Source organism: Hordeum vulgare, chromosome 3H (genome assembly GCF_904849725.1).
Source record: "Hordeum vulgare subsp. vulgare chromosome 3H, MorexV3_pseudomolecules_assembly, whole genome shotgun sequence".
NCBI lineage: Eukaryota > Viridiplantae > Streptophyta > Magnoliopsida > Poales > Poaceae > Hordeum > Hordeum vulgare.
In genome coordinates, this window is record NC_058520.1 from 505,233,851 (window position 1) to 505,256,261 (window position 22,411).

A 22,411-nucleotide genomic window follows, 5' to 3' on the forward strand; every position below is an offset into this window, starting at 1 on the left:
CTGGAGAGGCCTACCGTCTGCAGACGGGCGGCCTCACCGGCTTGATGATTTGTCTTGGTATTTCTGCCGCTATTCACGACGGGGAGCGCCGGCTCCGAAACCTGCTGGCTTCGAGGCGACGCCTCGGCTTCGTCGTAGGTCGCCCAGAAGGCGCCACGTGCCAGGCCCCGCCTGACGTAATGATGGTGATTACTCGTGATGGGACCAGGCCTGGGCCCTGGGTCCCGCCATGATGCCCCCTCGGCCTCCGCGCGAGAGATCCTTTGCAGATTTACTCCACGACGGTTGGGCTTAGGGAAGCGTTACCGCCCGTAATGCACGGGGTTAGTGGGGGTCCCGTGCGCACCGGATCCCCTCCCCACGACGCTTCGTGGGGTTTAAATGGGATGCGGGGGTTTCGAGGAGGCCATTCGCCCCCCTTCTCGCCCCGCATCGATGCTATCTTCCTCCCTGAGCCCAGAGAGAAAGAGCTCGCCTTCTTCGTCTTCCTCGCCTTTGTCGCCGTAGAGGCACCAACCCTTTCGAGCTTTAGCCGCCCGCAGCCATGGTCGGCGGCTCCACCTCCAAAAAGTCCTCGTCGTAGAAGGCCTCGTCGTAGGGAGCCTCGCTGTGCAACGAGATCTGCGAAGGCCACATCGAGGCGCTCCGCCATCACCGGTTGTTTCCCCCAGCCTCCCAGGTGCTGGTGCGAATCCCCGGTGCCGAGACCGCTCCCACACCCGCCGTGGGAGAGGTCGTGGTCTTCAACGAGCACTTCTACCGGGGCTTCGGGCTTCCGGCCAGCGCCTTCTTCTCTGAGTGGCTTCACTTCTTTGGCGTGCAATCGCATCACCTGGCGTCGAATGCCATACTGCAGTTGTCGGCCTTTGTGATCTTGTGTGAGGGCTTTGTGGGGATCGAGCCCCGCGTCGACCTCTGGAGCAGCTTGTTCTTCTTCAAGCAGAAATCCATCGCCATGGAGAAGTCCGAGGTGGAGAAGCTCGCCGGACCACGACCGATGACGCCGTGCGGAGCCGCGCTGGTGCATCACCGCTCGAAGTCGGGCTTCCCCCAGATGCCGCTGCAGGAGTCCATCAAGCAGTGGCAGAGGGGCTTCTTCTATGTGAAGAACGCCGACCCCGCCCAGGACGCCCTCAACATGCCCCCGTTCAACATTGACCCGCCGACGAAGTTGAACTGGGCGGCGAGGACCCCCAAGCCGATTCCCGAGGTGGCGCTGATCTGTGCCCACCTCGAGATCCTGGAGAAGAGCAGCCTCCTCGGCCGCGACCTGCTCACCACCATGGTGACCCGCCGGATCCTACCGCTGTAGAGGCGGACACATCTGGTGTGCCATATGAGCGGCCGGCATGATCCCTGCAGGCTGTCCACCAAGAGGTTCACCCCCGGCGTGGTAGCGCGAAGGGTGAACCTGATCTCCAGCGCCCGCATGGATGACAGCGGGAACTGGTCGTGGGGGATGACCCCCTTCAATAGGTCCCATCCGCCTCCAATGGTAAGTGGTTTCTTTGTTCTTCGTTGTTCGTCTTGCAACCGACCGTCTCGCTGAGCCAGCGGTCGAATCCTTTTTCGTAGATGTTCGAGAAGCTGCAGGGATCCCTCCGTCCGGCCGCTCCCGACGTGGATGTGTCCGACGCCTCGGAGATTGAGGACGAGGGCGTGATTGAGTCCCGCTCGGACTCCTCCGCAGGCTCGGAGAACGCCCTGGAGTCGGAAGGGACAGAGTGGTCTGGCGAGTACCTGTGGCCCTCCGTCGCCGACTAGACGGACGACGACGAGACTCCCTCATTCTTCTCTGATGCAGCCTTCGAGGAGGACTCCGACGGGGTGGAGGAGGTTACCAGCCCGCCACTGACGCGCGGTCGGCGTCAAAGGGCTGGGGCAACCGTTGCTGACGAGGCGGCCGGGAGGAAGGGCTATGGTGCCACAGCATCCAGGCCGGCTCCTAAGCGGCCGGCGCCGGGCCCTCGAGCCGGAGCACGGGCAGGCGGCACCAAGAAGCGTCGTGGCGCCGGCAGAAGGCAGGTGCCCATGGTCACGGGGTAAGATTCCCTCCCCCTTTTCTTCGTTTATCTTGTGCGAAGCTTTGTTCCTTAAGAACTTCGCTCGACAGGGAGGCGGAGGACGTGGAGGAAGACACCGCCTCCGCAGCCGAGCGGGCTGGCTGGGCAGCAGCCGATGCTTCCCACAGGGAACTTGAGGAGCAGTCCAAGCGCCGATAGGACGCGACCGCGGGGAAGATGGCCGAGGGCCAGTCTCGCCCCAGCCGGGCCGAGAGGCCGGCACAGCAGCGTGCGAAGGATAGACATGACCCATCCGTGCATACTGATACGCCTCAAACGTATCTATAATTTTTTACGGTTTCACGTTGTTATCTTGTCAACTTTGGATGTTTTGTTTACCTTTTATATCTTTTTTGGGACTAACTTATTAACTCAGTGCCAAGTGCCAGTTCCTGTTTTTTCTGTGTTTGACTCTTTTCAGATCTGATTTTGGAACGGAGTCCAAACGGAATAAAATCCCCAAAATGATTTTTTCAAGAACGGAAGAAGATCGGGAGGCTTGAGGGCCAAGCAAGTGGTCCCACATGGAGCCCACAAGCCCTGTTGCCGCGGCCAGGGGGGAGGTCGCGGCAACCAAGCTTGTGGCCTCCCTGGCGCCCCCCTGCCCTAGGTCTTTGGCCTATAAATTCCCTAAAAATCCATAAAAAATAAGGGCGTCCACGAAAACAATTTTCCGCCGCCGCAAGCTTCCGTTTCCGCGAGATCTCATCTGGAGACCCTTCCCGGTGCCCTGTCGGAGGGGACTTTGGAGTTGGAGGGCTTCTTCATCAACATCATCGCCCCTCCAATGACTCGTAAGTAGTTCACTTCAGACCTACGAGTCTATAGTTAGTAGATAGATGGCTTCTTCTCTCTCTTGGATCTTCAATACAAAGTTCTCCATGATCTTCATGGAGATCTATCCGATGTAATTCTCTTTGGCGTTGTGTTTGTCGAGATCCGATGAATTGTGGATTTGTGATCAGATTATCTATGATATATATTTGAGTCTTTGCTGATTTCTTATATGCATGATTTGATATCCTTGTAAGTCTCTCCAAGTCTTTGGTTTTGTTTGGCCAACTAGATCTATGGTTCTTGCAATGGGAGAAGTGCTTGGTTTTGGGTTCTTACCGTGTGGTGACCTTTCCCAGTGACAGTAGGGGCAGCAAGGCACACATCATGTAGTTTCCATCAAGGGTAACAAGATGGGCTTTGTCGTAGATATGAGATTGTCCATCTACATCATGTCATCTTGCTTAAGGCGTTACTCTGTTCTTTTGGACTTAATACACTAAATGCATGCTGGATAGCGGTCGACGTGTGGAGTAATAGTAGTAGATGCAGAAAGTATCGGTCTACTTGTTTTGAACGTGGTGCATATAGATATAATCATTGCCATAGATATCGTCACGACTTTGCGCGGTTCTATCAATTGCTCGACAGTAATTCGTTCACCCACCGTCTACTTTCTTTCATGAGAGAAGCCACTAGTGAACACTACGGCCCCCGGGTCTATTCACACTTATCGTTTCCACTTTTGCTTTTACTTTGCTTTGTTACTTTGTTGCTTTTAGTTCTCACTTGGCAAACAATCTATAAGGGATTGACAACCCCTTCATAGCGTTGGGAGCAAGCTCTTTGCGTTTGTGCAGGCACTTGTGATACTCCTTCACTGGATCGATACCTTGGTTCTCAAAACTGAGGGAAATACTTACCACCGCTATGCTACATCACCCTTTCCGCTTCGAGGGAACACCAACGCAAGGCTCCAAGGCCACGGGGGAAATCCTTTGCATATTTTCCTAGGAAGTCCCTTAAGGCGTAGCCGTAGCAGAAGGATTCCTGGTGCCGTTGCTGAGGAGTATCAAGACAAGAACAGCCTCCCGTCAGCACGTGTTTATGGCGCCGTTGGAAGGTCTTTTGTTGGAGTAGCAAGAAGAATTTCTGGCGCCGTTGCCGGGGAAGGCGAGATCTATCCAAGTAGGTCTCACAAACTCATCTCTTGTATTTACTTTATTTTTGTCAGTTGCCTCTCGTTTTCCTCTCCCCCACTTCACATTTGTCGTTTTCTTTTGCCTTTCTCTTTTGCATTTTTTCCTTTCTCTCTTGCCGTTTTTCTTTTGCCCGTTTCACTCTCCCTCTTCCTGCTTGTTTGTGTGTGAGATAGTCCATCAATGGCTAGAGCTACCACTCCAAACGACACCCCTAAGAATGAAGTTCTCAATTTTAGGCAGAATGAGGAAGAAAATTTAAAGGACACTTGGTACCGGATTTGCAATGCTCAGAGTAGATCTACTCGTAAGCAGTCCACTACCGTTCTTCTTCGCAGTTTTTATGTTGGAATCTCTCCTTGGAATAGGTATATTCTTGATACCATTGTAGGCGGGAATTTTTTGGGGAGCCGTACTGTTGACTCCTATGGAGCTATCATGAATTTGGTAGGCTCACCCTCGCTCATGGTTAATGGAACTACCTTAACCTTGGAACACGTGATGCAAAGGCTTGACGCTATTGAAAACAAAATTGCCACAGTTGAACATATTGAGGGTTTGGATAGAAAGATCCACAATCAAATTACTCAGTACGGATCCAAAGTGGGATTTTTTTTGAAAAAATTAGGGGAGAAGGAACCTATAGTTAATGATTCCTCTAGAATTGGTAACTAGAGGATGTCATAACCAACTTGGGTTCCGCTTTTGTCGTTGTGAAAAATACTCCAAATCTCACTCTCAAAAAGATCGTCAAGTATGTTTTTGTTCCTAAAGCTAGTGGTGAGTCATCCAATAAAGATGAAGATCTTAAGATGATAAATGATCACACTACTTATGGTTTGAGCACCAAAGATGACTATACGTGATTCCATCACCTTTTGCCTAGCTAAGGGCGTTAAACAATAGCGCTTGTTGGGAGGCAACCCAACGAATCTATCCTTTTTCTTTCTGTTTTTTTGTTTTCCACACTTTCATAATTCTGTTATGATTGTGTTTTTTGTGTTTCTTTTTGCGTTTGTGCTAAGCAAAACCGTTATAATTAGTCTTGGGGACGATCATTTGGTCATGCTGGAAAAGACAGAAACTTTCTGCTCACGAAAAGAATTTTCATTTTTGCTCTGTAAGATATTTTGAGTTGATTCTTTTTTGTGCTGATTGATACGCAAATTCTTCAGACTGTCGTACTGTTTCAAAAATTTTGAAGTACCATAAGTATAGGAAGTATACAGATTGCTACAGACTGGTCTGCTGTTAACAGATTCTGTTTTTGTTGTGTTGGTTGCTTATTTTGATGAAACTATGGATAGTATCGGGGGGTATTAGCCATGGAAGATTGAAAATACAGTAACCCAACATCAACATAAGTAGAATTAAAATTTGCTACAGTACCTAAGGAAGTGGTGGTTTTCTTTCTTATACTAATGTTATCACGAGTTTCTGTTTAAGTTTCGTGTTGTGAAGTTTTCAAGTTTTGGGTGAAGTTCTTATGGACAAAAAGATAAAGAGTGGCAAGAGCTCAAGCTTGGGGATGCCCAAGGCACCCCAAGATGATTCAAGGATGCCGTAAAAGCCTAAGCTTGGGGATGCCCCGGGAAGGCATCCCCTCTTTCGTCTTCAATCCATCGGTAACGTTACTTGGGGCTATATTTTTATTCACCACATGTTATGTGTTTTGCTTGGAGCGTCTTGTATCGTAGGAGTCTTTTACTTTTGTTGTGTCACAATCATCCTTGTTGCACACCTAGAGAGAGAGACATGCACTCACCGTGATTTTGTCGAGCTTCACTTATATCCTTTGGTTAGACAATTCAGCTCACATGTGCTTCACTTATATATTTTGAGCTAGTTGAATTTGCTCTATGTGCTTCACTTATATCTTTTAGAGCACGGCGGTGCGTGGCTTGGTAGTTGATCTATGCTATGAAAGTAGTCTCAAAAGGGGTACTTATCCAAAGGGATACGAAAACTTCCACCTTCATGTGCATTGAATAGTTAGAGAAGTTTGATTCATCTCAACTAGTTTTGAGTAGTGGTTATGGTAATATTGAAGTTATACTAGTAAGGTGTTGTGGATCTAGAAATACTTGTGTTGAAGTTAGTGATTCCCGTAGCATGCACGTATGGTGAACCGCTATGTGATGAAGTCTGAGCATGATTAATCTATTGATTGTCATGCTTTGTGTGGCGGTCGGGATCACGCGATGGTTTATACCTACCAACCCTTCCCCTAGGAGTATGCGTTGAATGCTTTGTTTCGATTACTAATAAAACTTTTGCAACAAGTATATAAGTTCTTCATGACTAATGTTGAGTCCATGGTTCAGATGCACTTTCACCTTCCACCATCACTATCTTCTTTAGTGTCGTGCAACTTTCGTCGGTGCACAAAACCCACCATTAGCCTCCGTCAAAACAGCCACCATACCTACCTACTATGGTTTTTTCAAAGTCATTCCGAGATATATTGCCATGCAACTACCACCATGACATGTGCCACCACGTCTACATTGCCATTGCACGATCGTAAGATAGCTAGTATGATGTTTCCATTAATGTCCATGCCATGCTAGATCATTGTCACGGTACACTACCGAAGGCATTCTATATAGAGTCATTGTTGCTCTAAGTTTTGAGTTGTAAGTGTGATGATCATCATTGATGGAGCATTGTCCCGTGTGGGGAAATAAAAGAGGCTAAAGATGGCCACCAAAATAAAAATAAATAAATAAATAAAAAAGAGGCCAAAGAGCCCATTCAAAAAAAAGAGAAGGGACAATGCTACCACTTTTCCACAATTGTGCATATTAAGCACCATGATCTTCATGATTGAGAGTCTCTCGTTTTGTCACCACCATATAGCTAGTGGGAAATTTTCATTATATAACTTGGCTTGTATATTCCAATGATAGGCTTCCTCAAAATTGCCTTAGGTCTTCGTGAGCAAGCAAGTTGGATGCACACCCACTAGTTTTCTTTAAGAGCTTTCACATACTCTTAGCTCTAGTGCATCATTTGTATGGCAATCCCTACTCATTCACATTGATATCTATTGATGAGCATCTCCACAGCTCATTGATATGCCTAGTTAATGTGACCATCTTCTCCTTGTTTTTCTTGCAACCTCCACCGCACTCCATACCACTTATAGTGTTAAGACCATGGCTCACGCTCATGTATCGCGTGAGAGTTGAAAATGTTTTAGAAAGTAAAGGTGTGAAAACAATTACTTGGCCAATACCGGGGTTGTGCATGATTTAAATTCGTTGTGCAATGATGATAGAGCATAGCCAGACTATATGATTTTGTAGGGATAACTTTCTTTTGGCCTTGTTATTTTGAAAGTTCATGATTAATTTGCTAGTTTGCTTGAAATATTATTGTTTCCATGTCAATAACAAGCTATTGTTTTGAATCTAATGGATCTGAACATTCACGTCACATAAGAGGAGTTACAAAGGACATCTATGCTAGGTAGCATGAAAGCATCAAAAATTCATTCTTTATCACTTCCCTACTCGAGGACGAGTAGGAGTTAAGCTTGGGGATGCTTGATACCTCTCAAATGTATCTATAATTTTTGATGGTTTCACGCTCTAATCTTGTCAACTTTGGATGTTTTGTTTACCTTTTATATCTTTTTGGGGACTAACTTATTAACTCAGTGCCAAGTGCCAGTTCCTGTTTTTTCTGTGTTTTTGACTCTTTTCAGATCTGATTTTGGAACGGAGTCCAAACGGAATAAAATCCCCAAAATAATTTTTTGCAGAACGGAAGAAGATAGGGAGGCTTGAGGGCCAAGCAAGTGGGCCCACAGGGAGCCCACAAGCCCTGTTGCCATGGCCAGGGGGAGGCCACGGCAACCAAGCTTGTGGCCTCCCTGGCGCCCCCCTTCCCTAGGTCTTTGGCCTATAAATTCCCTAAAAATCCAGAAAAAATAAGGGCGTCCACGAAAACACTTTTCCGCCGCCGCAAGCTTCCGTTTTCGCAAGATCTCATCTGGAGACCCTTCCTGGTGCCCTACCGGAGGGGACTTTGGAGTTGGAGGGCTTCTTCATCAACATCATCGCCCCTCCAATGACTCGTGAGTAGTTCACTTCAGACCTACAGGTCCGTAGTTAATAGCTAGATGGCTTCTTCTCTCTCTTGGATCTTCAATACAAAGTTCTCCATGATCTTCATGGAGATCTATCCGATGTAATTCTCTTTGGCGGTGTGTTTGTCGAGATCCGATGAATTGTGGATTTGTGATCAGATTATCTATGATATATATTTGAGTCTTTGCTGATTTCTTATATGCATGATTTGATATCCTTGTAAGTCTCTCCGAGTCTTGGGTTTTGTTTGGCCAACTAGATCTATGATTCTTGCAATGGGAGAAGTGCTTGGTTTTGGGTTCTTACCGTGTGGTGACCTTTCCCAGTGACAGTAGGGGCAGCAAGGCACACATCGTGTAGTTGCCATAAAGGGTAACAAGATGGGCTTTGTCGTAGATATGAGATTGTCCATCTACATCATGTCATCTTTCTTAAGGCGTTACTCTGTTCTTTTGGACTTAATACACTAGATACATGCTGGATAGCGGTCGACCTGTGGAGTAATAGTAGTAGATGCAGAAAGTATCGGTCTACTTGTTTTGAACGTGGTGCATATAGATATAATCAATTCCATAGATATTGTCACGACTTTGCTCGGTTCTATCAATTGCTAGACAGTAATTCATTCACCCACCGTCTACTTGCTTTCATGAGAGAAGCCACTAGTGAACACTACGGCCCCCGGGTCTATACACACTTATCGTTTCCACTTTTGCTTTTACTTTGCTTTGTTACTTTGTTGCTTTCAGTTCTCACTTGGCAAACAATCTATAAGGGATTGACAACCCCTTCATAGCATTGGGAGCAAGCTCTTTGTGTTTGTGCAGGCACTTGTGATACTCCTTCACTGGATCAATACCTTGGTTCTCAAAACTGAGGGAAATACTTACCACCGCTGTGCTACATCACCCTTTCCGCTTCGAGGGAACACCAACGCAAGGCTCCAAGGCCACGGGGGAAATCCTTTGCATATTTGCCTAGGAAGTCCCTTAAGGCGTAGCCGTAGCAGAAGGATTCCTGGTGCCATTGCTGAGGAGTATCAAGACAAGAACAGTCTCCCGTCAGCACGTGTTTCTCGCACCGTTGGAAGGTCTTTTGTTGCAGTAGCACATACTCGCGTGGAGGAGCCGGCTAGCGAGGCGGCTCCGAGGCACGCCCCGAGGGCTGAGGGGGGGCAGCCCTCCGAGCCGGAAGCTTCGGCGCCGGTGGACTTGGAGACGATCCCCGACTCCCCCAGGGCCGAGGTGGCGCCCGACGCGCAGGAACTGATCCTGGACGTGCCGGACGCGGCCCCTGATGCGCCAGGGGTGGCCATGGATGCGCCGGATGCAGCCCATCCACGTCCCATTGAGGAGGCAGTGCCGGCCGGGATAATGACAGAGCCGGGCGCCGAGCCGGCGCCATCGTCGTCCCCCACCATGGTCCAGCTGTGCCGGGAGATGGAAGCCGGGCCGGGAGCCGGCCCATGAAGTCGTGGCAGGCGGCCAACTCGGCGCGCGCGCGACTGTCCGCCGGCACTGCGCTCACCGGTGTCCCGGAGCTGGTGTCGTTGTTTTCCAGCAGCCGGTCCAAGGTGGAGCAGTCGGCCCGCGTGGTGTGCGGCGACTTGGAGCGCCTGGAGGCCCGCACCAGGGTAAGTGCCTCATCTTGGGTTTGAATTTTTTTCCTTTTGCTTCAGTGGGGGCGCGCCAGCGCACCTGCTGGGTGTAGCCCACGAGAATCGGGCCAGCCGATCATCGGCCGGGCCGAATCTCTTTGAGCCTCTTTTCTTGTTTTGCTTCTTTAGTGGGGGCGCGCCAGCGCACCCACTAGGTGTAGCCCCCGAGAATCGGGCTGGTTATGTCTTAACCAGGCCGAATCTTATTCCTGCTTCTTCTTTGCTTTTTGGCACGAGCTTTATGATGCTCAGGCGCAGGCTTATAATGAGTTGCGGACTCAGCACCAGACAGCTGATGGCCAGATCGCCGAGCTCGAAGTTCGTCTGGGCGAGGTCGCCATGGAGCGGGATGCTCTGCGAGGCGCTGGCGACCGGCTCCAGGAGCAGCTGGCTCTTCTCCAGACGGAGAAGAAGGAGCTCGAGGCGGCCAGCCGGGTCGAGCTGGAGCAGCTGCACGGCACGCTGCACGAGAAGGAAGCCTCCTATTCTACCGACGTGGATCACCTTGCGTCGGTTCATCTCAAGGAGATGGAGCTCAAGGACGCCGCCTTGAGGGAGAAGGAGGGGGCCCTTGTCCAGATGCAGTCGCAGCTGGCCAAGGCCCTAGAGTCTGCGACGACTCTCCAGGAGGAGGTTGCCCGCCTTACTCATGCAAGCAAGGTGCGGGAGCTCGAGGTCCTGGAGAGCACCCATGAGACCGATGGCGCCTTCCATCGTGAGTCTCTATTTTTTGTTTTCTCTTGAGATTTCTTGGCCGTCTCCTCTTCTTACTCACTTCTGCGCCCTTGTTTTCCTGTCTCAGGCCTCTTCCCTACGACCCAGGTCGCAGCCGACACGGCCGTCAAGGTGAGCCGTGAGGAGCGTCGTGCGGCTGGACAGGAGGTAGATGCTACCTCCGGCTAGAGCGTGGAGGAGATCGGGGTGGGCCTGTCTGTGCGAGTCTGTGGCTCAGCTCCAGGTTGCAGGCTCGTCGATGGTGGCGGCCCTGTGGCCGAATGGCGTGGAGCCGTCATCGATGAGCCGACTCACCCGCTGGCTTGCAGCTGGCGATGAACACGTGGATGCGTGGCGCGCCTCTGCCGCGCGCGCTGGAGCCTACATGGCCCTGCGCTTGGCCAAGTCCTGGTATCAAAACCTGGACTTGGGCAAGCTCGTCGCTCAGCGCGACGGCTCGGAGGCGGAGCTACAGGCTATGGAGGAGGCGCTGCGCGTGAGGGCCAGCGGCATTGCCAAGTACGCCGCTTGGGACGAGCTCGTTTTGGAGAGGGGTGAAGATGGCGGTGTGATCCCTGAAGGTCTGCACGGCCTTCAGCCCTATGACCCTAATGGCAGCTCCGGCGAGGCGGCCCACGGTGTGGATTCTGTTGCCGCCTCCAGCGGTGCGGTGTACGCCGACTCCGGTGCGGATGGAGCCGGGAGCCCTCGCGAAGGAGACGGCGCAACCGCCTCGGGGGCAGCCGGGGATGGTGAAGCCACCACTTTAGGAGCAGCAACCGGGGCGACTGATGAGGCCGCAGCCCCGTAGCCGGTGTCCTGTTCGTTGTCTGCAATTTTCTTGTGAGTCCAACAGTTCCACCCACTGGGGGGTGTAATGAACCTCGGCTGTGGGCCAATGCATTTTGAATGTATGAATTCAGCATTATATTCGTATTGCCATGCGTGCTGTTTTATATCTTTATCTTTTGATTCCTGGTTGACTTCTTTTTCTCCAATCCCTGTATTCCCAAGTTTCCACCTCGCCAGCCCGACAGCCGGGAGCCGGTCTATGACTGGGTCGAGGTTTCTGGCTTTAGAACACAAGACTTAGATTTTTTGAAGCCATCAAGACTTAAAGATTAAGACATAAACCAGCAGAGGCCGGCCTGAATGAGATTGTAAATTTGATCGAGCCAACCCGAGCCGGCAACCCTTTTGTAGTCAAACTTTGCATGCATCCGGCCTTACCTGGCGTCGCCTCGCAAGCCGAACGGCCGGAGCGGGTCTGCAAGCTGATACGAGGTGACCAGGGATCGGTCCGGCTTACACCATGTGTTCTTCTACAACATAGGGGAGGCGTCCACGCGGCTAGCGACCCCCCGAGCTTATTAAAGCCAGCAAGGGGCGTACGCAGAGTGAGCACTCTAGATATGAATTCTAAAAAGAAGCATGAGGCATGCTCTTTCTATTGCATTCTTGAGGATCCCTGAAGAGGGAGAAAGATACATATGCATGCTCTTTCCATTGTTTGATACTTGCCTTCTAGCAATAGAACGAGCGAAGCAACGCCGCATTCCATGGACGTTCCGTCTCCTGGCCGGAGTCGTCCCTCTTGCACTTCCTTGGCTTTCGAGCATCGATCAAGTAGTAAGCGTTGTTGTGCAACGCCCTACTGATGATGAAGGGTCCCTCCCATGGGGATGAGAGCTTGTGCTGTCCGGCAATGCGCTGGATTCTTCCGAGAACCAAGTCTCCCTCTCGGAAAGAGAGAGGCTTGATCTTTTTGCTGTGGTAGTATCTCAGCTTCTGTTGATAGATGGTCGTCCGGCTCAAGGCCAAGTCCCTTGCTTCTTCGAGGAGATCCACACCGTCTTCTCTTGCCTCCTTCGCCTCCGTTTCCGTGTATAGGGTGACCCGAGGCGAGTCGAACTCGATATCCATGGGAATAATAGCCTCGGACCCATATACGAGGAAGAATGGAGTGAAGCCGGTCGACCGGTTGGGCGTGGTGCGGAGGCTCCATAACACAACCGGTAGTTCTTCGATCCAGCAGCCGGCCGATCTGACAAGTGGTGCCACCAGTCTTGGCTTGATGCCGGCCAGAATCAGGCCGTTGGCCCTCTCCGCTTGACCATTCGACTCGGGATGTGCCACTGATGCCAAATCGAGCCGGATGCCTACCTGGGAACAGTAGAGCACCAGAGCGCCTTTGGCAAAGTTGGTGCCGTTGTCGGTGATGATGTTGTGGGGGACGCCATATCGAACAGAGATGTCCGTGATGAACTTGACGGCCATGGGGCCATCAAGCTTCTTGATAGGTCTGGCTTCAATCCACTTGGTGAATTTGTCGACGGCTACCAAGAGATGAGTCATTCCACCACGAGCCGTCTTGAAGGGTCCTACCATGTCCAGCCCCCAGACGACAAACGGCCATGACAGGGGAATGGTTTTGAGGGCCAAAGGCGGCATGTGGCTCTTTGCACTAAAGAACTAGCAACCTTCGCATTTGTCGACCAGATCCACGGCCTCCTCGAGGGTCGTGGGCCAGTAGAATCCATGGCGGAACGCCTTGGCCACCAGGGTTCTAGAGGCGGCATGATGCCCGCACTCCCCCTGATGAATGTCTCTGAGGATCTCTTGTCCCTTTTCTGATTCGACACAGCGCTGGAACACGCCCGTCACGCTGCGCCGCACCAGCTCGCGATTGATGATGGCGTAGGGTGCAGACCTGCGCTGGATCTGCCTTGCTTCCGCCTTGTCTTGAGGAAGCTCGCCACGAAGGAGGAAGGCTAGGATAGGTTGAGCCAATGACGGAGCCGACACAAGGGCTGGCTCCGCCTCGACCTAACTGTTAGGGGCTTCTGCAGCCCCCGTGCTTGGTGAAGCGGCGGTCGTGGACTCGAGATGAGGTGTCTCTAGCGCTGCAGAGGCAGCTGGCTCGCTGTCGACCTCCATGACGTCCACCCACTGGGTGCCGAGATGACAGGATTCGAGGCAGGGCGGAGCCGGAGTCGTTGTTGTAGCCGGTGCCGCTATTGGAGTCGGCATGGCCAGCGTAGCCGGCACATGAGCTGTAGCTGGCATAGCTGGTGGAGCCGACGGCGCTTGCACCGTGGACTCAGTCGGGGCCGCTATTGGAGTCGGCATGGCCAGCGTAGCCGGCACAGGAGTTGTAGCCGGCGTAGCTAGTGGAGCCGACGACGCTTGCACCATAGAATCAGCCAACACGAAGATCGATGCCGACTCAGGAGACGGCCTGATAGACGGCTTATGGAGTTGCTCGAGGGAGACGCCGGCTAGGATAGCCTGTCTCATGGAGCCAATCTTTGCCAGTGTATCAGCCGCCTCATTGTCTGTTCTGGGAAAGTGGTGGAACTCACGGCCCTCGAAGGGGCCGCTGAGCTACTGGATGAGGAAGCGGTAGCTTGCCATGTTGGCGTCCCCGGCGTCCCATTTTCCACACACTTGTTGTACCACCAAGTCTGAGTCGCCGAAGCATATGAGCGGCCGGATGCCAATCTCCTTGGCGAGTCGGAGGCCGTGAGCCAATGCTTCGTACTTAGCGACGTTGTTGGAGGCGGCGAAGTGGATCTAGAGAGCATACTTGAGCTGGTCTCCTTTTGGAGACGTCAAGACGATGCCGACTCCCATACCCATTCGCATCTTCGAGCCGTCGAAGTGCATCCGCCAATGCGTAGAGTCTGGAGGCGGCGGCTCGAACTGGGTCTCGGCCCAGTCGACTAAGAAGTCGGCCACCACCTGAGATTTGATGGCGGTGCGAGGCTCGTACCGAATATCATGGTCCGCCATGGCGATGAACCATTTGGCAATCCTGCCCGTTGCATCACGGTTGCCCATGATCTCTGAAAGTAGAGAAGTGCTCACCACAGTGATGGCATGCTCTTGAAAGTATTGCTTCAACTTCTTTGCACCAAGGTAAACACCATAACACATTTTTTGGTAATGTGGGTAGTTCTGCTTGGAGGCGGACAAGACCTCGCTGAGGTAGTAGACACGGCGCTGTACTGACAGTACCTTGCCCTCCTCCTTGCGCTGAACTACCAACACTACACTAACCACGCGAGTGGTCGCGGAAATGTATATGAGTAGGGGTTCCCTTTCAGCCGGCGCTGCCAAGATTGCCAGGCTCGAGATGACCCGCTTGAGGTCGGGGAAGGCTTCGTCCGCCTGGTCGTTCCACTCGAATTTCGTCGTCTTCTTCATGAGCTGGTAGAGTGGAAGGGCCTTCTCGCCAAGCCGGCTGACGAACCGGCTAAGGGACGCCAGGCAGTCGGCGAACTTCTGGACGTCTAGGATTCGAGCCGGCCGCACCATACGCTCGATGGTGCCGATCTTCTCGGGGTTCGCCTCGATGCCGTGAGCGGACACGAAGAACCCCAAGAGTTTGCCGCCTGGAACCCCAAAGACGCACTTCTCCAGGTTGAGCCAGATCTTGTACTCGCGCAGGTTGGCGAACATCTCCCGCAGGTCGTCGAGGAGGTTGAAGTGCTGCTTCGTCTTGACGACGATGTCATCCACATAGACGTGGATGTTTCCACCTATCTGTGGCAGTAGGCACTGTTGCATGCAGCGTTGGAACATCGCACCAGCGTTCTTCAGACCGAACGTCATGGTGGTGTAGCAGTAGGCCTCGAAGGGCGTGATGAAGGAGGTCTTTAGGCGATCAGCTGGATCCAGCTTGATTTAATGGTAGCCTCAATAAGCATCCAGAAACGACAGCAATTCGCAGCCTGCAGTGGAGTCGATTACTTGATCTATCCTAGGCAACGCGAACGGGTCTTTCGGATAGGCCTTATTCAGGCTGGTGTAGTCGATACACATTCGCCAGGTGTTGTTCTTCTTCAGCACCAGGACTGGATTAGCCAGCCAGTCCGGGTGGAAAACCTACATGATGAAGCCGGCTGCAAGGAGCCGGGTGATCTCTTCTCCGATTGTGCGCCGCTTCCCCTCGGCAAAGCGGCACAAAGGTTGTTTCACCGGCTATACATTCGGTCGCACGTGAAGTTTGTGCTTGGCGTACTTCCTCGGAACACCCGGCATGTCCTTGGGGGACCATGCAAAGATGTCCCGATTCTCACGGAGGAAGTCGACGAGCTCGCCTTCCTATTTGGGGCTGAGGCCAGCCCCGATGGTGACGCACTGCTTGGGGTTGGCAGGGTCGAGTGGGACCTACTTGGTCTCTTTGGCCGGCTTGAAAGAGCCCTCGCCGACCGACTGGGACGGAGGAGAAGGAATCGCCGGCTACTCGGTGGCCTGGGCCACGAGCCGGTCGATCTGCCGCTTCTCCTCGGCGATCACCAGGGCGTCAGCGAGGCGGCTGCTATCTTGGGCACACTCGAGCGACTTCTTGTAGTCGCTAGCAACAGTGATGATGCCCTTGGGACCCGGCATCTTCATCTTCAGGTAGGCGTAGTGCGGAATAGCCATGAATTTGGCCAGAGCCGGTCTGCCCAGCAGCGCGTGATATGGGCTGCTGAGGTCCACTACCTCGAACCATATGGACTCTCGGCGGAAGTGAGCTTTATCGCCGAAGAGGACGTCCAACTGGATTTTGCCAATGGGCGAGCAGGACTGCCCAGGCACGATGCCGTGGAAGACAGTACTGGTCGGCAGGACGTCCGTCTCCTTGAGCCCGAGCTTGAGGAGAGTGTCGAGGTAGAGATGTTGATGCTGCTGCCGCCATCGACCAGCACCCGGGAGAACCGGCAGGTGAGCCTCTTGGAGGCCAAGGTGGGGGCGAGGACGAGTGCGTATGAGCCCGGGTTGGGCATCACCGCAGGATGGTTCACCCGGCTCCATGTGATTGGTTTGTCACACCAATGCATGTACTGGGGAACCGGGGGAACCCTGGCATTCACCTCGCGCCGTCTCTGGCGCAGGCTGTGCTTGTCGTCGCCTTCGCTGGTGAAGACGACGAATGCTCCGTCTTGATGAGGGTAGTCGTCCTGTTACAGCGCACGCTGCATCCGGTGGAGCTGTGTGGTTGCAGATGTGCACCTTCAGACCCATGCCAGAGATTCGCAGGACAACGAGGTCGCCGTCGACGATCCTGTGGTGACGACAGAAATACTCCCAGCCCCGGCCAAGCACCATCTCCCCCTGGAAGTTCTGGACCTGAACCCATAACTTACACCAATTGTTCGTCGAGAGCATGACGACGCACGGGAGCTTCACCGCCAACCACTCCTTCATCACCTCCACAAACTTGGGAGGGATGACGAGCATGGCAAGATCCTCGTCGTCCTTGATTCGCACGTAAAAGCGCAGCGGCTCTCGAGACCCCTCTTCGTGCACAGTCCTAGGAGCTCATCCCCTTGAACGTGACAAGTTCATGAAGGCGACCCTGCCAGGCAGGTTCACCCTCTTGAGCCAACGGTTTGTGGGGATGAAATCCTCGACGCCCTCGGAGCCCACCACGACATGAGCTCCTCCTCATGCTCTTCAATCTTTGTAAGTATAGGAGCCACGACGAAGGGAGTTGTGGCGAGCCTTCTAGATATTCACAATCTTCAAGCAATCAGTTTCCATTATCAAATATAAGTAGCCTCGCAAACTTGCAAAGAGAACTCCCTCTTGAAGTACTTTTTTGAGATAGTTAACCATGCTTGATGCATGGTTCCTTTTGAAGTAGGCGAATACACACAAGTATGTAACCGTCATCCGTCGGCCCGACCTGAGCAGGAGCAATTCCAGGCCCCACGCAGCCCAGACGGCGGCCTGGGGCGTGAGGCCCAATTCCTTTGTGAACTGTACCAGTCCCACTGCTATAGTATGAAGCTTGCGTGGGACGTGGCCTAGTTGGCCTGGGCCTTGGCATAATCGTGGGTATGTCACTGGGCCTGAGCATGATACTCAAGTAAAAGGTTTCGAGGAGGAACGACTTTGATGATATTCTGGATGAAGAAAATCAATATCAACACTATATTAAAGTTACTATTTACATTTTTTGTAATCTCAAATTTGTTTCTTAACTATCGACTCTGTCAACGATATTCCTAATCATGTTCGATTCCAAAGAAGAATCAGTTTTCTTTTTTCACTTTTCTATAATCTTCTAAATTGTTTTTCCAACCCGTGTGCAATGAGAACCGAGACGCATCGGCTATTTCCGAGGGTGTATACCTGTTTACTTGACGGTCCATTTTCTAGACATGAAAAAAGTTCCCTCGGCAAACCCTTCCGCGGCATGGTCGCTGGTCAATCTCGAATTAGGTGGGCACACGCAAGCACGCAACCGCCGTCCACCTTCCCGGCCCGGGCATGATACTCGTGCCGCCGCCCGTACCGATCATCCGACGGCATAGCCTCGACGAGTCTTCGCCAGCTCCGACGCTTTCTCTTCTTTTCTTCTCTGGTCGCGCAAGATCGTAGGCACCAACCACAGCCAGCCACGCATCCCCCCCACCGCACGCGCGCCCGCCCCGCTGTCCTCCCTCCCCATACCGCCCGCTCCGCCTCTCCCCAAATCCGATTGCCCCCGCAACCTAGGACCTCCGCTCCCCCACGCCTCTCGCCCCGCCTCCGATCCCTCCACGGCCTCCTCCGGCGACGCCGCCAACCGCACCACCGGCCCTCGAATCTAGGGTTCCCCGCGGCCGGATCACGCCTGGAGGCCTCCACCGATGCTGCCGTGCGCGCGGTCGGTGCTGCGGAGGAGGGGTCTGGCCCTCCTGCGCGGGTTCGCCGAGGGCGAGTGCGGCAGGGGGGAGCCGCTCGCCAATGCCAGGTGCGCGGCCACGCTGGCCGGGCTCGGCCGCGGCCGCGGCGGGGTCGGGCGCTGGGCCGATCCGCCCGCGCGCGGCGAGCCGCGCCGGTTGGGCGCGGGCTGGCCCGCGGGCGCGCAGACGAGGAGCTTCCTCGGGTGCGGCGACGGGGAGGAGGGGAGCGTCCTCTCCAAGGTCTACGAGGAGAGGCGCGTGATGGGGTATGCATGTATATCAAACAATGGCCCGCTTGCTCTCGGGCTGCTCTCCAGGTGACTTGACCTCCGAAATGGAAATGATTGATTCTGATGGCTGTGTCGTCCTAGGTACTCGCCGGAGCAGATGTATGCCGTCGTCGCGGCTGTGGACCTCTACGAGGATTTTGTGCCCTGGTGCCAGCGCTCCAGGGTTATTAGGCGGTACGACAACGGCTCCTTTGACGCCGAGCTAGAAATTGGATTCAAGTTCTTTGTTGAAAGCTATGTCTCTCACGTGGAGATGGAGAAGCCCAAGTATATCAAGGTGAGGCTTGTGTAATGCACCTTTCATCCCTCTCATCGGATAATGTAGTGAGAAGGCACACAATTCAATTGGCATCACCTAATTAGATCCTTGATTCTCAAAAGATTCTAGAATAAGAAAAACTATCAGGGATGAAAGTTTTTCTAGAGTGAGCTGTATTGCAAGATCAAAATACGTATTCATGACATATGCGGTAGCTATTTATTCCTTCTGTAATTGCAAAACCACCATCATGATTTATATCATTCATCACAGTGAGCTGCAAATGGATGTACTATTCCAAGGGAGTATTGTTATCAATTGTAAAAAAATGATTCATCACTTCCTTGCATGGTTTATTGTTGGATCTGCTGATTATAACTCTGTAACCTGGTTTAGTATCGGCAGTATTATTTTTTCCATGAGCTAATCCTAGGTTATTTGTTTATATTCATTTTGTTAATACGCCCAGACTCTTATGTGGCCAGACATGCTATTATTGTAGCTGAACTATAAGTAGTGAAAACTTATTATGTTGGAGATAGTGTTGGTAGGCTCTTCAAATACAGTTTCCCCCAACAAGACAAAATCGTCGCATACCTTCAAATACGGTATCTAACTAGCTTTAGTGCTTGGATCCCAGGCAGAGAAAGAAAATGAACTAACTGCTGTTTGCCAGTTTTGGCTGGGATGGACTTAACAAGCTTTTGAACAAACTTAAGCATTTCTGAGTTGTTACTAAATTCACACTTGGAAGTTGGAACTAATCAATATGAGCAGATATTGTTCTTGGCTCGTATCATAGATATTCTGTTCACCCTGCCATTATATACCATGTGAAAGTATCATCGCAGTGTCATAAACCTGAAATTGTACCATCCATTTAAAATCAACCAAGACATAACATAACAAGGGTATTCACCAAAGTTTCATCACAAGCTTTATTTTTGAACTGAAACGTTGATGGCTTCTGTAAACACAGATGTTCCTCTATGGGTTGATTTCTTTGATAAGCACTACTGTAGAAGTACTTTGCCTAGAAACTCGGAGGTGCAATTGATTTTGAGGTCATGACATTTGATCTGCTCTGAGATGACATACTTCCTTAAGATGTACACAAACTAGCTGAATTCCAGATCACTTGCATGGCTAGATATTGCAATATATACATATGCTGTAATACTGATGAAGTGTCATATACTGGATCCCATAGAGCTGTAACAATTCTAATACATGTTTTTACTCTTTTTTTGATTTTTCATGTTTTTTATCTGATTAATCGGCACTGTTATAATCTGCACCCACCCTAATAAGCAGTGTAGATCTGTCTCTGCGCTTTCTAATGTGCGAACTTCTAGCCTTCCAGAGCAAGCGTGATAGCTTCTTTCCACTTTGTTCTAATTAATACTATGGTCAATCTAGGGTGAAAGTTTATTTATCAATTTGGATAGCTGGTTGCAGTCAATCTAGGGTACCTCTTTAACTTTCAGTATTTATCGCAGTGATAGGCAGTTCTCTGTAGTAACACTAGTACTTTGTTTGTCCTATTGCTTACCATATTATTTTCTCCTGAATTAAGTAGTTGCATTGTTTTTTGCTTCTGACTGTATTGCTCTGCTGCAGACGACAGCGTCTCAGAGTGGACTTTTCGATCATTTGATAAACGTTTGGGAATTCAAGCCTGGCCCTGTTCCTGGAACATGTGACCTTTACTTCTTAGTGGACTTTAAGTTTCAGTCACCCCTATATCGGCAGGTAAAACTTGTTTGTTCCGAGTATATATACGCATCAAGTGGCTTCTTGTTATTTTCCGCGGTCCTTATCAAGCTTTTCACCACAGGTTGCTTCCATGTTCTTCAAGGAAGTTGTTTCCAAGCTCGTGGGCTCATTTAGCGATCGATGTTTTAGAATTTATGGACCTGCCGTTCCTGTGCTGGAAAAATCTTACGGGCATGGAAGATAAACCCAAATAATCCAATTTTGAAGAATCCCTTCATGGTAGCTTGTCTTGGTAAACTGCAACAGAGGATGACCATGCATATAGTCCTCCATTTGTGATGTCACGGTACCATTAGGCAAGTGGATCTCGAGGGAAATCGGCCAGAATTTTCATTCTTTGGCTGTTTCTACGGAGAGAATTTTCATGTACGACTAGTTCACTGCCCATGTGTAACAACAAAATGGCACACACATGTACTATTGTTTATCTGGTCAATCCGATTTTGAAAATGTAATTCGCCCTGAACTATTGGGCAGAAAGCGTATAAGCATGATGTGTGCTTCTGATATGATGCGGCAGTCCTGTGACTTCCTCGCTCGCCTTTTGTGCCATATTTTATTCATTTATTTTACATTGTGTTCCTTCCAACTTTGGTACATTGCAAACACGGAATCGGTAGTTTCCCACCTTGGCTAAAACTATGGTTTTGATCTCGTTCGCCTGTAACCCTTGCCGTGAGTTTTCCTGTCCACAACTAACCGCTCTCAATCCCCCCTTCCCACATTTCGGCCGCGACCGACCGCCCTCAATCCCCCCTTCTTCCAACGATTTGTTCTTTTGTGGGTTTCTTCTGATGGCATTGGATGTAAGAAGGTCGCAAAAAGGGAAGGGGGAGGAGAAAATGGGTGATCTCATTGATTGTTTGAGTCCGATGGAGAAAGAGGATGATGAATTTGTGTGGGATGAAGTCTAGGAAATGATTGAATTGACGAAGTAGCTTGCTCTGGCAAGAGGGCATACATCAAAAGGAGTTCATTCATGGAGCTCTCTGACACGCGCTCAACTTTAAGAAGGTCGCAAAAAAGGAAGGGGAAGGAGAAAATGGGTGATCTCATTGATTGTTTGAGTCCGACGGAGAAAGAGGATGATGAATTTGTGTGGGATGAAGTCCAGGAAATGATTGAGTTGACGAAGTAGCTTGCTCTGGCAAGAGGGCATACACCAAAGGAGTTCATTCATGGAGCTCTCTGACACGCGCTCAACTTGGAACTTACGCATCATATCGTATGGAGGCTGGTCAGCGACAACGTATTCATGGTCCAAATTCAATTGTTTGGCGGAGTGGAACAAAGCCATGGCGGGGTAGCTGTTTCGAGGGCATGGCCTGATCCTTGTTGAATACGATGATTTTAAGCACCCTGAACTCACAAGGTTAGTAGTCTGGATGCAAATACATAAGCTTGTAGATAATTACTTGTAGGTTTTGTGGGAGTATTTGCCTGCGTTAAACTGAAGGTTAATGTCACCGCCATGATCAAGGGATCGGTATATGCATCAAAGGGCGGGGGGAAGGTTTACTAAAAGTTAAGTATGAAAGCTCCCAATTTACTATAAACATTGTGAAGAGTTTGGACACCAACACGAAGAGCGGTAATGGAAAACATGACAACTAAAAATTTAGTGTGATGATTTCATTCACGCTGAAAAGATGAGAGTCCGAGGTAGAGGTGCTAGACGTGGCTCTATAGATGGTAACAAAGTGGGAAGCAACGGGTCTATGTCAAGTTCGCGCGACCATGGGAGAGCTAGGAAGAGTTCTTCCCCTGCTTGTAGTTAGCGTTGGAACATTGTGTATAATGCCCAAGGAAAGGATGAAGGCAATGAAGCTCTGGACAGATTGGCAGGTACTAAGAGCATCTCGAGCCGTTCGGCCCCCAGTGGCTCGAAATAGCGCCGGCCGGGGATCCGCCGGTGCAAAATACG

At 51.1% G+C, this 22,411-nt stretch overlaps 1 protein-coding gene across 1 annotated transcript; it reads left to right on the top strand.

Moving 5' to 3' along the window:
* The first annotated feature begins 17,714 nt into the window (after window positions 1–17,714).
* LOC123444528 (coenzyme Q-binding protein COQ10 homolog, mitochondrial) lies at window positions 17,715–20,996 on the top strand. Its single transcript, XM_045121268.1, has 4 exons — window positions 17,715–18,428; window positions 18,534–18,729; window positions 20,332–20,463; window positions 20,549–20,996. The coding sequence occupies exons 1-4, from the start codon at window positions 18,127–18,129 to the stop codon at window positions 20,669–20,671; spliced, it is 753 nt and encodes a 250-aa protein (XP_044977203.1). The 5' UTR covers window positions 17,715–18,126; the 3' UTR covers window positions 20,672–20,996.
* The last annotated feature ends 1,415 nt before the right edge of the window (window positions 20,997–22,411 follow it).